The sequence below is a fragment of the Pogoniulus pusillus genome, chromosome 8 (assembly GCF_015220805.1).
Source record: "Pogoniulus pusillus isolate bPogPus1 chromosome 8, bPogPus1.pri, whole genome shotgun sequence".
Taxonomy (NCBI): domain Eukaryota; kingdom Metazoa; phylum Chordata; class Aves; order Piciformes; family Lybiidae; genus Pogoniulus; species Pogoniulus pusillus.
Window position 1 is genome coordinate 12,174,203 of NC_087271.1, and position 14,729 is coordinate 12,188,931.

A 14,729-nucleotide genomic window follows, 5' to 3' on the forward strand; every position below is an offset into this window, starting at 1 on the left:
GATAAATCCAATGAAGAATCACTAAAACACACACCATTTATAAGCTGTTTATTACCATAGACGATCACCAGGTTCTTAAATAATTTTAAATTAAAATAATTTTAATTATAATGAGCCTTTAAGGGAGAGAAAAAACTGATAAGACCTACAGGTCTAGACTACGCAAGGATGCCGTCAGCATGGTACTGAGAGATCTCAATTACTACAACTACCCATTAACTTGATTTGCATGCTACAAATTTACCCCAAACCAAGGGAAACTGTAGGGATTTTGCAAATCCTTTACCAACCCACTGCATTTCACAAATTATTTAGGTTTTTAAAATCTTGCCCACTCTGTGCAAAGAGCACATTCTCCAAACTGTCTCCTAACTGGAACGTGGCACAAAAAAGACAGTTACGTCACTTAGTCAGCAGAGACCAACACAAAGATACTCCTGACAATACTGAATTTCACTGCTTCAGACAATGAGATTCCAGCCATCAGCTTAAAATACTGCTTTCAGCATGTAAAATGCATTAACTTGCAAAGACTGCAAACCAAGGTTACAGTTGCATACAGTTGCAGTACCTACTGGATCAGATTTAACTGATTTCCTAACTGAAGTGGTAGTCCTGCATCAAACCTCCAGCCACATTTCTCTCTGCATCCCCCGATCTGGTCTTGACACGTGCCATTAACTTCTGGGGGTGGGGGGAAGAAAGTCAGCTTTAAGCTAGTGTATATAAGGATATAAAGACTCAAGATGACAGATGGAGACACAATTTGTTCATGACTGTCCACTGTTGTCTTAAGGTAACCAACAGAAATTAAAGATGAGGACTGAAGAAAACCTCTTCACTCCTTTCTAACAGTACTACCAGTATCACTCATCTTTCCCTAGAAAAGGCTGCTGAGGTAACAGCCACCCTCCCAGCACTGAAACTGTGTGTTTTCAAACAGTGCCCATAACAGACAACAACCTATATTAGATGTATGCTGCAAAGTAACACTGAAACACGTAACTCATACTTCTTTCTTCAAAGGACTGCTCAAGTGCCCTATTTCAGGGCAGAAGTTACAAACCTCAGCCCTCAAAAGGCATCTCTCAGGACACAGTCAAAGGAATAGACAATTCCTAGTCATTCTTAGAAACAGACTTCTGTAATGCTGCACTGAGGATTATAGCTTGACTGAATCTTCCTGCACTGTTATACTCTAGCTACTACCTTTAACATATGAGTATGGGGGAAAGAACACATTCTGGGAAAACACAGTAAATCTCAAACTGCTCAGCAAGACTACAGGAAAACAGTAGAACAACCACGAGCTGTGATTAAACTTTAAGGCTTTTAGAGTCTGTAGCAATGTCTTACACACACATCACTGAAGATTCCTCTCATTGCTTGAATTCATAAGCTTGTCTACACAGACAATACTGCGACAGCAGGTTCAGAAGCAGCTGCAGCTGCTCAAAACTCACTGTAAACACAACACAGCAGAACATAGTGCCAAGGAATGGAATTTTAGCATAAATTTAGTAACATGAATTTTGCCCTAGATCACTGTAAAGCTACTATCATCTAACTCTCAGATATTTCATAATGTATTTTTAACACACTTCCTACCTTTAAAGGACTTCAGCAACAGCCTGTCATTCTCAAACTCAGCCAAGCCACAAAGGTTACTTTGAGTACCTAAGACAATTTTGAACTGTTGGAAGCCTTTAATGATATTCCAACAGAGTTTAAGTCATTTACATCAATATTTTCACTCAAGCAAAAAGTTCTTTACACTAGCTTTGAGATCAGTCTGTTACACCTGCTCAGTATTTTCACCAAGGTTTATAAGAAAGTTTTTAGACTTGCAGTTCCTCCTTACTCTGTTCTCAGCCAAAAAGTTTTCCTGCATAGAACACCCTCTTTAGCCTATAGCACCTTTGAGCGTTAACTTTAAAAGACCCTGAACATTCTCCCCTTGAAAAAAACCCACAGAAGTTACCAAAAGCTAGTTTAGTATAAAGACAAGAGCAAAAAAATTCAAAAAAAGCATTCAGTGATAAGAACAGTAAAGTGGAAAAGAACTAGTTAACAGGTTAGAGAAAGACATTAAAAAAGAAAAAAGTTTCAGCTCAGTGCTGGAGTGAGGCACATCTCATTGCAACAGGCAGGGTATTACACACCAACCAAGCAACATCACAAGGAGGCAAGTGCCACTTTAATACGCTGCTTGCACAACTAATTAATTTGATGTTTCTAGGACAAATCTTTTAGAAGATACTGCATGAAACACTGACTTTCAAATAATTTCAGAAGGTAAACAGTCAATAATTAATTGGGCCAAGTATTTGTTTTACATAAGACACCAGAGCTCAAACTTGGAACACAGCAACTTCTGCTTGATCAGGCTGTAAACCACGTACATTCAAATTTCATTTTTAAGACTCCAAAAAGCTCCAGTGCAGCTTTGTAGCAACCTTAACTGCAAGGACACTTCCACACAAGATATTCTGTATCTAGAGATTGGTTTCAATTTGACATCAGTTTTGATTATATGAACAGTACCCAAACTAGTCTTTTCAGCAGAGTATATGAGGCATGTTATATATGAGAAACACAATCCTCTTAGTTCCCAGCTCTATCATGCAACACATTCCTGTTATTAACAGGTCCAAGCTTAAGGTTTAAAGTCAGTAATGGGGCAAATAATTGTTCAATTAGCAAAACCTCTACTGTGATCTCTGATCTGGCTTGCACAGCTTTTGCCTGCACAGGACAGGAGCAGCAAGATAAACACCAGTGATGTTACCACACTGCCAGTAAAGCACTGAGGTTTTTCAGCCACTTTCAACAAGCAAATCTTTGAAAATGTAGCAAAACTGTAAAACAAAAAATAAAAAAGTAGTATTTTGTGTCATTAAAATTCAGATACATCTTCCCATTAATATCTAGGAAAACAAAGCAGTACCAAACTCTATCCTTTGTACTCAGGCTCTTTTTTTTTTTTTCTGGCTATGTTACTGATCCACTCTAACCTTCGCCAATTTCGGAGTCAAAGCTGTAAGATCGGGGGGGGGGTTGACGAGAAACAGTGACTCTGATACAAGCCTGACTCTGCTGATGCAGCACACTCACAGCGTACTGACAACTAAACAATTCTGATGTGCACATGTCTAAAACGTATACCTATCCTCCTTTTAGCCATTGTAACTTCAAGGATAATAAAAGAGTTCATAAAAGCTAAGTAGATCAGGATGTAGAAAACACTCTCTGGGATAGAATGAATCACAGGACGACAAATTAGCATATGCGTGATTTCTTTATTAAACCCATAGCTATCACTTTGAAAATGCAGCTCACAGCAGGCAAAAGCTGATGCCAGATCAATTTATACAGGTTATTCTTCAAACACACAGCTAGTTTCAATTCAGATAGTACTAGCATTCATATTAGCTTTTAAATCCACTCCACTTGCTCAACTCTGCATATTGTCAAACTACAAAGTACTACAAGTTCTTAAAATAATTTTTATGTCATGATCATCCACACAATTGGATTAACTGAAGCATTTTTTAAAAAAAAAAGTAAATTCAGGCCAACAGGAGTCATTTATCATGCACAGTCAAAGCTTCATTGACAGAGGCATATTAGAGCACGACATTCCTAAGTCTTACCTCCAAAGTATTTCTCTAAACCCACGCAGCCATCCCAGTCTTTTAAACTCCTGGGAATGACCTTGCTGGTTCAGATTTGTCAGAGAACTGTGTTTATTCCAGCTTCAGAAATCCTCCAGTAAAAGTAATTCTCTGATCCTGCACTCCTAAAGAGCATGGCACTGCCTTTATTGAAAAGACAGAGGCTAAGAAAATCCTAAGCTCAAACTTCTGGGGTTTTACTGATTCTGCGATTCCCAGTAACACAGTCATATGTTTAACTCAGAGGATGGTATCTTCCCCTCACCACACTTGATTGTTGCCAACTGATACTTCTTCATTGGAAAAACTTCTTTAGACAAGCTTTAAAATGCATGATGTGAGTGAGATAAAGAAGTGTCAGTTTTAAGCTTAGTTTCATCAAAGAAATAAATTAAACCCACATTTGAAAATAAGAGTGCCCTGGTAGCCCTAGCAGGGTTCTTTCAACAATTCTGTTTTGTCTCATGGGCTTCTCCCCCACCCCGTTTTTTTGTTTCTATCACGTTGACCACTACTTTCACCTATTAAGAGCTTCTCTTCTACTACCAGTAAATCCTTGGAAGACTACATTTCTAGACAGCTATATTTAAAATGACGACATTTGTCACATGTGCCAACATTCATAACACAAAGCCTTCTTACCTGCTTTTATGAGCAAAGTTGCTGATTATCTTTTTAGAAAAAGTTAAACACATAAGCTGTGGCTTATCACATTACGTAGCCCAGCAATAATACAGCAATCAATACAGTTCGCGACCTTCCCATTACAACTCCAGCAGGGCTACTGAAATTTAAAGCGAGTTGCAATGCCATCCTGCAGACAAGATTTTAAACTCTAGTGTGAATTCATGCTTGCACAACAGAGACCAGGGAACTAGAGCTCTACTCCTCCCAGTATCTAAATCTACTAGCTCTTTAACCAACAGCAGTCAGAGCACACAGGGTGAACACACAACCTGAACTTTGAGTGTTTTAATAGTAAAAGCATTGAAATACTCCACTGCAAGCTCCTAGACCAGTTAAAGAGCAAGAAAAAAAAGGCATGCTCAATTTTTTCTCCCAAGATGAACACAGAGGCTGCCTGAGCTCTACATAATAAGTATACTGTTTCAACAACCTAGCTGAATGTATTTCTTTATCTATATGGAGCAGATGCCTGAAATTCTTAAACGGTTCCTTTAAAACAGTAGACTAAGAACATAGCAACAAAAACTTACTCTACCCAAAATTAACTCCAGGCAGAAACCAGATTATCAGCCTTCAAGACACAACAAACAAGAACTGTCTTCCCAATAAGAGTTCCAGCTATACAAGTAGAACTTAGTTGTCCAACAAGTAAAAGCTGACAAGAGACAGTTCATCAGGTTCATAGCTCTCAAACCTATAAGTCCTGAAGCTTTTTTTGCAGTTTTGCTAAATGTAAACGTGACAAGAGCATCCAAAGCCCTTCTTAGATTCACTTTTGTCTCCTAAACCCAAAAACGTGATGACACGAGCCGTATTTGCTCCAGGACTATATGAAACCTGGTAGTGCAAGTGTCAGCACCAGAGTCTGCACAGACCAGTGTCTGGGGCCAAGCATCTTCATCCAACTATAAACAACCGTGAAACAACCGTGAGACAATCCAGAACTTAAAGACAATTTCCTTTTTTTTTTTTTTTTTAATGGACTATTCAAATAATTTACAGGAAACATTCTAAAGCAACACACCAGATACACAACTACCTCAAACCACTGCTGCTGGTCCACTCTCAGTATTTGCAGTCTGTTATTCAAACTGGCTACCATTTCTCAAACCGTGAGTCATGGAGATCAAAGAAGGCCAAAGTTTAAGAAGCTCAGAACTTACCATACAGAAATATATTCTTTTAATATTTGTATTCTAATAGATGTCACATTTTTTAAGTTAGAAAAGAGAGTAAACAGAAGGTGCTGGAACAAGATACAGCTAAACTAATAGCTATGAAAGACACTTTCAAAGACGTTACCAATACAAAACGGTCTGGCTTATTTGCTTCAATTTAACACAACCGTAGACGGTCACAGAGATACCTGTTTCAAGAATAAGGCTCTGTGGTCTTTTAGGAAACACTGTGAGAGTTCTGCCAGAAACTGGAAAAGCAAGTATGCCTTCCTGTTAATAACACAGAACGCCAAACAAATACATATAGAGATGTATAGTGTAATTTTGAACCCCTGATACCTGAGGACTAACTCCACATTTGACACCGCATGTTTTCACGAACGCAGCAAATTACTATTACTCACAGCAGCGGGAATTACTCTCCCGAAAGCTGTTACCTGTCTTCCCCTTAACACCGCGTGTTGCCAGCATTTTAACACATTCTTAGTTCTCTAAAGGGAAGCACTTTCCCCCAATAGCACCATCTCCATTTCCACTTCCCGCTCCGCGCTTCCCCATCAGCTCTAAGCATCCCAAGCAGGGCGCTATCCTCAGGTAGAAAAAGGCTCCCAGGCGGGGCAGCGGCATGGCCTGGGGTCCCCGGGCTGCCGGGGAGGGTGGCAGCAGCGATGCTGCCGGTGGGCCCGGTGGGGAGGTCCACTACCGCCGCTGTTTTCCCCAAAAGCCTCGAAGGGGCTTCCCCCCCGCCCTCGAGAGGCCACGGAGGGGCTTCACCCACCAAAACAGCGAGAGCCAGCGGCGCAGCCGAGACTCACCAAAGCAGGGCGCAGAGGAAGAGGCAGGAACCCAGGGCCAGAAACCGGCGGGGCGGCTCCCTCATCGTCTCCCCCGTCTACCTGCCGCGGCCGAGAACAGGCGGCGCATCCTCCCAAGCAGAGGGACGGCGGGGAGAAGAGCAGGGGGCGGCGAGGGGGCGCTGAAGAGAAGCGGGCGCTGGGGCAGCCCCTCCCCAGCGCGGCTCCGACGCAGCGCGACACCCGGCAGCGCGAGCGCGGCCGTTACTGCCCGCCGGCGCGAGCCCCTCCCCCTCGCGACGGAGCCCCTCACGCGCTGAGCTGGAAGGATACGCGTCACCCTCCCGGCGCGACGCCCCGCCCCCCGGCCGCCGCCACCAATGGCCTGCCAGGCTCGGCGTGGCCCCGCCTCCCAGCCCCCCATTGGCTGCGCAGATTGGCTCTCTCCCTTCCAGCACGGCGGCGGACCGAGCGAGCGGCCCTCGCTTCCCCTGCCTCCCCAAGGGCCTCTCTGGGGCCGCTTGTGAAATAAGCCGTTACAGGGAGACCGCTATAGCAACAAACCTCGGTGACAGCAAAACCTGAGGCCGTGGGGAGCGCGGGGAGCGTCGTTACTTAAGGCGTAAGGGACATTTTAGGAGAAGGCTCTTCGACATGAGGTGTTTCTAACATTTTTTTGGATCAGGCTTCTATGCGGGCTGCCCCAGAGAGTGGAGCGCTGATTGGGTGTTGGTCCAGGACCCCAGAGAGCGGTGGCGCAGCGGCGGGGCAGGCCGCGCGGGGCTCGCTGGGAGCTGTAGTTCCGGGCGGGAGGGAAGCGCTGGGGTCCGCCGCCGGGCCCCTGCTGACCTGAGGGGAGGCGTGAGGCGCTGCTGTTGTTAGGCTTCGCTGGATGGTAGCCTGGCCCGTGTTTGTAGTCACGCTTGCAGAGACGCGTTTACGACTTGTTTGTGCGTATTTTTTCGTTCTAGGAGCAAGAGCCGAGCCAGGGTTTGCCTGGCAGCTGGCTGGGTGCATCTGCAGGCCCGTGCAGAAAGTATCTTCCATAGACCCATGCCTGAGACCTTGCAGCTAGGCCAGCGTATCGCCTTTCCCCATCCCTACAACAGGCAGGAGATCTTCCCCATTACCCTCCCTGACAGTGCCTTTGCTGGGCTTGGGGGAGTGCTTGTGGGAAGTGTGTGGGGGAATATAGGCCAGGAAGTTGTGAGCATGCTCTCAGCATCTGTGGGTGCCCGTGCCCAGGATGCCTTCCCTGCTACTGGCATAGTTGGGTAGACTTGCGGAAAAACACAAGAATTACTGTCAAAACAACAGGGATTTTGTAGATAGCCAGGGCTAAATCTGTGCATCTGAAGCATGGCGTTGTAAAGTGGGCTTTTAACTGAGCTATAGCAGCCAAGAACTCCATCTTTGCAGCTTACTCTTGCTAAAATACCATCTCAGAATTTGGGTTCCCGCTGCTGTAGTGTCATCAGAGCCACCGTGAGCTGACACGTGTGCTGCTCTTCCAGTCCACAAGGCACTGCAACAGCCCTGAAAGGCACAGGTGGATTAGTCATGAGCGCACCATATCGGAAACATGTCAGGACTCTGAACAAGGAAGGACAACTTTGCCCAGAGGGAGGCACCAGGAGGGCATGAATCAAAGCATTCCTTGCAGGAGCAGGGCTCTCCCAGGTCACAGATGCTGTTTTCCCCAGAGGAGCTCTGGTCCCAGCCCCATGAACCACTCCTTACAGCCATTTAGGTGGCACCTATAGAGCTCAGCTTGCTGCTGCTGAGCTGCCAGATGGTGTGACTGAAGTCAGCCAGCTGCAAATAAATGTTCCCAGCCAGCAGTGGAAACCTCTGGAGAGTCTTTGTGTCTTTTTCCTGATTTTTCACCCTGTAATTTTGTGCTTTCATTAACATCCCCCACCTTTCCAAGAGCTGTGTGTGCCACAGATAGCAGGCAGGCCTGCATACCAACACATTGAGGGGGAAGGAAAAGGGAGAAGCTCCAGCTCTGTGCCCCATCTCTGCAGGGTCCGGGCTTTAAAGCCCCCTAGCCAGCAAACTGTGGGCAACTCTGTGACAGAAGTGGCCTGTCCTGCAGTGCCTGAGGGCTGTCACAGGAGGATCCTGGGCAGATCCCCACCGTGTCTTTGGAAAGCAGGGGACAACAGCACAGGGAGCAGTGAGACAGAGTCCAAAGCAGCACCTGCTGCCCTATAGCTTTCAGCTTAGACAGAAGCTACTGGCTGAGACTGTGACTTGTTAGGCTGAATGGGAATTCCTGTGCATGTCACTGGCAGGCTTTGGAAGGAGCCCGTGGGATTTAACGTGAACCTCTAGCAGAGGAAAATGGGCTTGTTAAGCCACAGTACATAGATAAAAGCAGCCAGGAGGGTGGCTCTGATAGCGAGCAGCTTTGCTCTGTGTCCCTGGAGTCAGTGCCCAGTGCAGAGCCGCTGGTGGCTCTCGTAGCGGGCCAGTGGTGAGCCTGGCTGCCCCAGCACTGCCCAGCTCCCCAGTCAGGTCTGGCCAGGCAGGAGCAGGGATGATACAGGAGCTGCCCAACCGGCTGTGGGAGTGAGGCAAGTGCTGTAAAACACTGACTAGCTGTTTCATGACACTGGCAGGCATGAGCCAGCACTTTTCCAGGAGGGTTTCTGCACCAGTGCTGGAGCTAAGACAGCAAAACAACAGCAATGCCCCGTGGATGTGTGGGTCTCTGACCATCCTTGGGAAGATTACGAGCAGAGAAGTGGTGTGGAGGGACTAGCCATGCCTCAGAGATTCACAGCAGGGGCGTGCTCACGGCAGCAAGGGTGCAGAAAGCCTTTGTGCTCTGAAGCACAGCCCCACACTGCCCGGGGGAGCTGCCTCGGTGGTGGGAAATTCACGGAGTTATGGCAGCAACGGCACATGTCCCACCCGCAGCTGTTTAACCGTGTCAGGGAGTGCTCCAAATATACCCCTTTGGGACTGGAGGTGCCGCAGACAGACAGAACAATGCAAGCCTCAGCTTCAGCTGCTTCCCTCTGCCTTCTGCTGGGACATGACCACCCCCTCGCAGGGGAGGCACATAGGATTCATCTCCGTGGATGCTGCCAGAGTTATGGTGTTTCTCTTTTGAGTAAGAGCAGTGTGTTGGCAGAAGGAGATACCCGGTAGGGCACACTTGGTATCCTGCCTCTATCCAGAGGATCCACCCATGACCAACTTAACCAGCAAACAGAGAGCACTTCCCAGTCCACCCAACACAGCTTTGCTCACAACTGCTGTGCACTGGGGATGGCCAGGAGCAGAGCAGTAGAGAAATGCACCCACAAAGCATTAGAGATTTAAAGAACTGGTTAGCTGCCTGTGGCAAGAGCCAGTGAACAGTTATTGGCCCACTGCTGTGGTGTTGTCGGGGGATGATTTGTACAGGGCCATGCCACAACTTACAGCTGGGATTGTTGCCACTCTCAGCCTCTGTTGCACTCCAAGAACAGTAATTCCTCCAGCCTCCTCGCCAAGAGGAGAGGAAGAGATGGTGAAGCCACACATGCTCACCCCATGCAACTGCTCTCAGCTGGCACAGCTCCTGCGTACTACGGTCCTGTTACCAGCTGAGGATTAATCACATACAGCTTAGACCAAACACAGCTAAAGAGCTGTCATGGAGGACAGATCATTTCCTGGAAACCACTACTGTAACTGAGCAGGAGCCCAGAGAAAAGCCTCTTTGAGTCAGTACCCATGAGCATCTGCCTGAAGAGGCTGGCACCATCGGCCAGAGGTTTTGACTCATCACTTCTGACACACCCACATACCAGTTCTTCCCAGGTTTGTTTTTAGCCACTGATAAGATGAGCAGTATAGTGGTAAAAAAACTAATTACAGATTACCCAGTCTGCCAGCTGGAGGCCATCATTAACCCAGAGCCCAGCATACTGCAGGGCTACCTGGGAGCAAATATTTGCATGGGATTCTCAGCAAGTGCTGCACCTTTGCAGCAGGGGCTTGGATTTCTCTTGGCTAATTATTTCTTGGCCAAGTCCCATGATGAGGCAAGCTGATGCAGTTCCCACAGAGGGCCAACCCTGCTGTGGGACTAGTTCAAGCCACCACATGGCCCAGCGGTTTGCATCACCTGCACACCTGGGCCGGAAGGACTCTCCCTGCCTGCAGTGTCTACACAACACACAGAAGACTGTCAGCATTCAAAGCACAACAGCTCACGTTGGGAGCTGTACTGGCACCATGCTGCTGACCAGGGATAAATGCCAAAACAAGGTGCTCAGCATGCCAGGCAGGGAAAGCTGGAGGTGGCCACCCAGGGGGCACCTTGGTGCAGTGTTTCTGAGCAGGATGAAAGGAAAGGTGCTGCTGTTTTACCTGTAAGCCATGGGCAGTGACAGGACAATGCTTGTCCTTTGCACTCTAACATTCCAAAGGACCTCAGAGTGTTGTGCAGGCTGTAGAGTACCTCCCAGAGATTTGGGGCACTGAGGCTGTGAAGCAGTGTTTAACTTCTGTAGAAAAGCCTGATCCTGGTTTACACCCTGGGCCTTTGTCTTTCAGCACTTTCCAGCATTTGGTTGCTGCAGATGCTGAGCTTTTTCTCCCATTCATCCCTATCTGCTCTTTACAAAGCCTTATTGTTTTCCCAAGTGGGGTATTTTGGTTTTTTTCATATGTGATTTAATTCACACAAACTCCTTCCTCTTCTGACTATTGATCTTGGCTCCTTACCGGTTAAAAATAAGTAAATCTTTCACAGGCAGGTTCTGATAACACAACTTTTGTTCCTTCCAGACACAATTTCCTGTTTAATTTCCTGACCATTTCTTATTTAGTAGAGGAAAAGCTGTAAATTGTAAGATTGCTTTGGAGGGTTTCCTCTGACTTGAGATCAACTGTTAACCACTTGCAGAGAGAATCCAGCAAACCAGGGTAAAGCTTCTTCAAAGGCTGAATTTCTTCTATTTATTGTGCGGCTGTCACAGAGCAGGAACAAGCTGTGCAGAAAAATGGGGTTGAAATAATTTTCATTGCACAACCAAAGAGGAGCGTCTCTGCCTTCAGCCGAGCTGGTAATTGCTCTTTCATCACTCAGTGAAGTCTGTCTATGATACAGGATTTCTGTGGAGGGTTGCTGCAGAGTTTCACCCCTGGGCTGTGGCAGCAGGGACCAGTGGTGAAGTTTGCAGTGGCAGTTCTGTTCCTGCCATGCTTTTGCCAGGCAGTGGCTGTGGTCACAGTGACCAGCTGGTTGAACTGTAGAGAGCTAGCAGCCCAGGTCACCAAAGTGCTTTGTGCAGAGCCTCATTAGGTTTACTTAACCTGGGCCAGCACAGGTGGGTGAGAGTCAGCGCAGTGGTGTGTGACAGCACCAAGGAGCAGTGGGCAGCTCTGCTCTCAGCAGGCTGGGGTAGTGGCACGCAGTGACACTTGGCAGGGACTACGTGACCTGGTGCAGAGAGAGCAACTTCTCTGATCTCCAGCCAGCCAGCACCAATCCTACCTGAAAGAGCCTTGAAATCTGTCATGGGTAGAGAGTGGCCAAGTCCCATAGCTCTCAAAAGCACTGATGGCGTTCTGGCTGGGCTCAGACCTCTTGCATGGCTCTCAAGGAGCACAGCCAGCTCTGGATAAAGATTTCCTCTGCCTAGCTCTGAGCCCCTTCTTCAGTGGCTCAAAACCAGAAAGTCAAAACTTTAAGCAAGATTAAGAAATTTATTTGAAATTGGAGTTCCACTTTTGACGACAATCGCATGTAGTTTCCATGCGTCTTCACTTGATTTGTAACTTTGCCCAGAAATAGGAGAGGAAATGATTGATCCAGCAGGGATGCCCAGGCAAGGTGCAGCAGGAAGCCACAGCAGCTCTTGAAGGCCCCATTTCGAGGCCTCAGCACAACAGAAAACACCCTTTCCTACAGCCAGTTAAAGGTATGACCATCAGCATCTTGCCTTGATGCTATGCCCTTGGTGCAGAGGCCACTGCCTGCTGCCAGGCAGAGTACACAAGGTGGTTAGCAGCCGAGGAGCTGCTCTTGCCATCAAGAAAGTCCAAAGGCTCTAAGAGACAGAGGATCAAAACTAACTGTGGGTCACATGATGGAAATGTGGTATGGGATCAGGGGCTTCTAGTCGGGGGAGCTGCTGGTCCCTCTGGCGGCTGCTGGCTGAGCCTGCCTGTGAAAAGGAAAAGCAAACCTTGGTACAGAAGCTGAGGAATCACAATACTTTGTGATGGAACTGTAAAGGTTTTTTGGAGGTCTTAATTTCTGGGAGGAAAGCATGGGCACAGAGGGTGAGCAGAGGGGCTGAGAAAGCACCCAGAGCAACCTAGTGCTCCATGACCCCATGCAAATGGAGGCCAAAGCAGGCAATGGCAGAGGCACATGATCCAGCAGGATGCCACACCTGCGGCTTTCTCATCACAAAACCAAAACTGATCCCACCTCCAGCCCTAGCCTGGGAGGGTGACGTGAGCCACGGGTCAGCAGTGCTGCAAATGTACCAGGAGGATGGCACAGCCTATGCAGGAGCAGCAGCAGCTCTGACAGATGCAAATGGTGGCAGTGAAGGATGAGAAGGTCTGGCCTGGCAGGCACAGGGAACACCAAGGCCTCAGCTGCTTCTCTTCCTCTTCTGCTGAGTACTAAAATAAAACTCCCACCTGGCTCCATCCTCTGCCATGGGGAGGTGCGTGAGGGAGTGGCCAGTCACAGCAAGCATCACTGCTTAGGGACCCCAGTGCTATCAGGGCAACACTCAGGTCATGCAGGCCCAGGGGACCCTCCTCCCTGTGTTTTGGTGTAGGAGAAGCTCATACTGCAGGGAAAAGCACTGCATGTGTAAACACACCTCAGCTCCAACATCTCACCACTCCCAAGCACATGGGCTCCTACTTGGAGGCTCCAGGCAGATGTTCATGGGAAGAGGGCAGAAAGGGCTCCCGGAGTGAATGTCTCCCCCAAAACAGCTGTTTCCAGGCTGAGGCCATGCTGTGTTTGAACAAATGTTTCTAGTTAAGTGGGAAGGTGAGGACAGAGGAGGATCCTTTCACAGTGCAACAAGCTAAAGCAATGACTTAAAACCTCTTTCAATCTGTACCTGCCAAATCTTCCCCCAGCTGGCCTGTTTGCAGGCACTGCTTCATCCAGTGTCCTCCTCTGTTGCTCTCTACTTTGCTTTGCACCTGTGCAGCTCCAGAACAAACATCTCCTGGGGCAGATGGTAAAAACCTCGTTATGAAACACCGTGTTCCTACCTGCCTTTCTCTCTGCATCCCAGAGCTGCAAGAGGAGGGAAGTGGCTGATGGACCAGAGCTGGCACATGGCTCCAGCAACCATCACACTTGTTACCAGCTCTTCCCAATGGTACTTTGCTTTCACCCTTCAGGGAGTTGGGATTTTCCATGGTTTGCCACCTGCAGTTCTTGATGTCAGAGCTGGGTCAGCACTCCACAGCCCATCCCCTCACTTCACATTTGAGGCTGAAGGGGACCAGAGTCAGAAACCACTCAGCAAAGCTCTGTTCTGGTATCCTAGCCCTGCTCTGCAAGGTCTCAGGGGCACCCATGAAAACCATCAGACCTTCCTTACTCCCAAAATTTGAATCTCTGCCATTTTTCAGCTTCTGTAACAATTCACACCGAGATCTTACAGGCAGGTTTTGGGTTTTTATCCCAGAGTCTGTTTTCCTCCCTGTGTCGTTGTGCCAGGGATGTGTCAAATACAGCTGAGCATTGAGCTAAGCCTACCTGAAGTTTTATCTCATCCCACCTTGGACCACCCTGCAGCTGCCAGAGTGCATTGCTGACATCGTTTTTGGCTGCAGTTTCCTTGGATGTTTGAGAGTTTTTGTTTGGTTAGTTGTGTTTAGGCTCTTTTTTTCATGTGTGTGGCTTTTTTTGTTTGTTGTTTGGTTGGTTTTTTTTTTTTTTTTTTTTGTTTGTTTTTTTTGTTTGGTTGGTTTGGGGTTTTTTTTTTTTTTTTTTTTTTTTGTAGGTTTTGTGTTGTTTTGGTTTGGGGGAGGGTTTTGGGGATTTTTTTTTTCTTTTTTTTTTTTCTTTTAAAGCAGATTAAAACCCAACAACTTCACTATGTGACTGCACCTTTATGGAGTTCCCTACAAAACAGGACCTTACTGACCCAGTGCCCTGGAGCTGGCCAGGCCCCTGGCTGGGACAGTTTGTCCCTCTCTCTGGAGCCCAGTGTGGGCAGTGGGAGGATGTTTAGCCACGAGACTTCACCGATCTGTGCTGACCGCTGGGGAATGCCAGGACTGAGGGAGCTCAGTTTCACAGCCACCCTAGAGGCTGTGTCTTCCAGAGGTCACATCCCTGCAATCATGTGCCTTCTTGCTACATCACATCTCTCCTGCCCCAGTTCCTCGACCCAGATCCACAGCAG

At 47.5% G+C, this 14,729-nt stretch overlaps 1 protein-coding gene across 2 annotated transcripts in view; it reads right to left on the reverse strand.

Annotated features, from left to right (window-relative positions):
* SUCO (SUN domain containing ossification factor) overlaps positions 1–6,634 on the reverse strand; it is a 39,434-nt gene extending 32,800 nt beyond the window's left edge. For both annotated transcript variants that reach the window (XM_064147244.1, XM_064147245.1), the window contains exon 1: positions 6,355–6,634. In XM_064147244.1, coding sequence (XP_064003314.1) covers positions 6,355–6,419 — 65 coding nt within the window. In that variant the 5' untranslated portion in view covers positions 6,420–6,634. The remainder of the gene's footprint in view (positions 1–6,354) is intronic.
* Between the last annotated feature and the right edge of the window lie 8,095 nt (positions 6,635–14,729).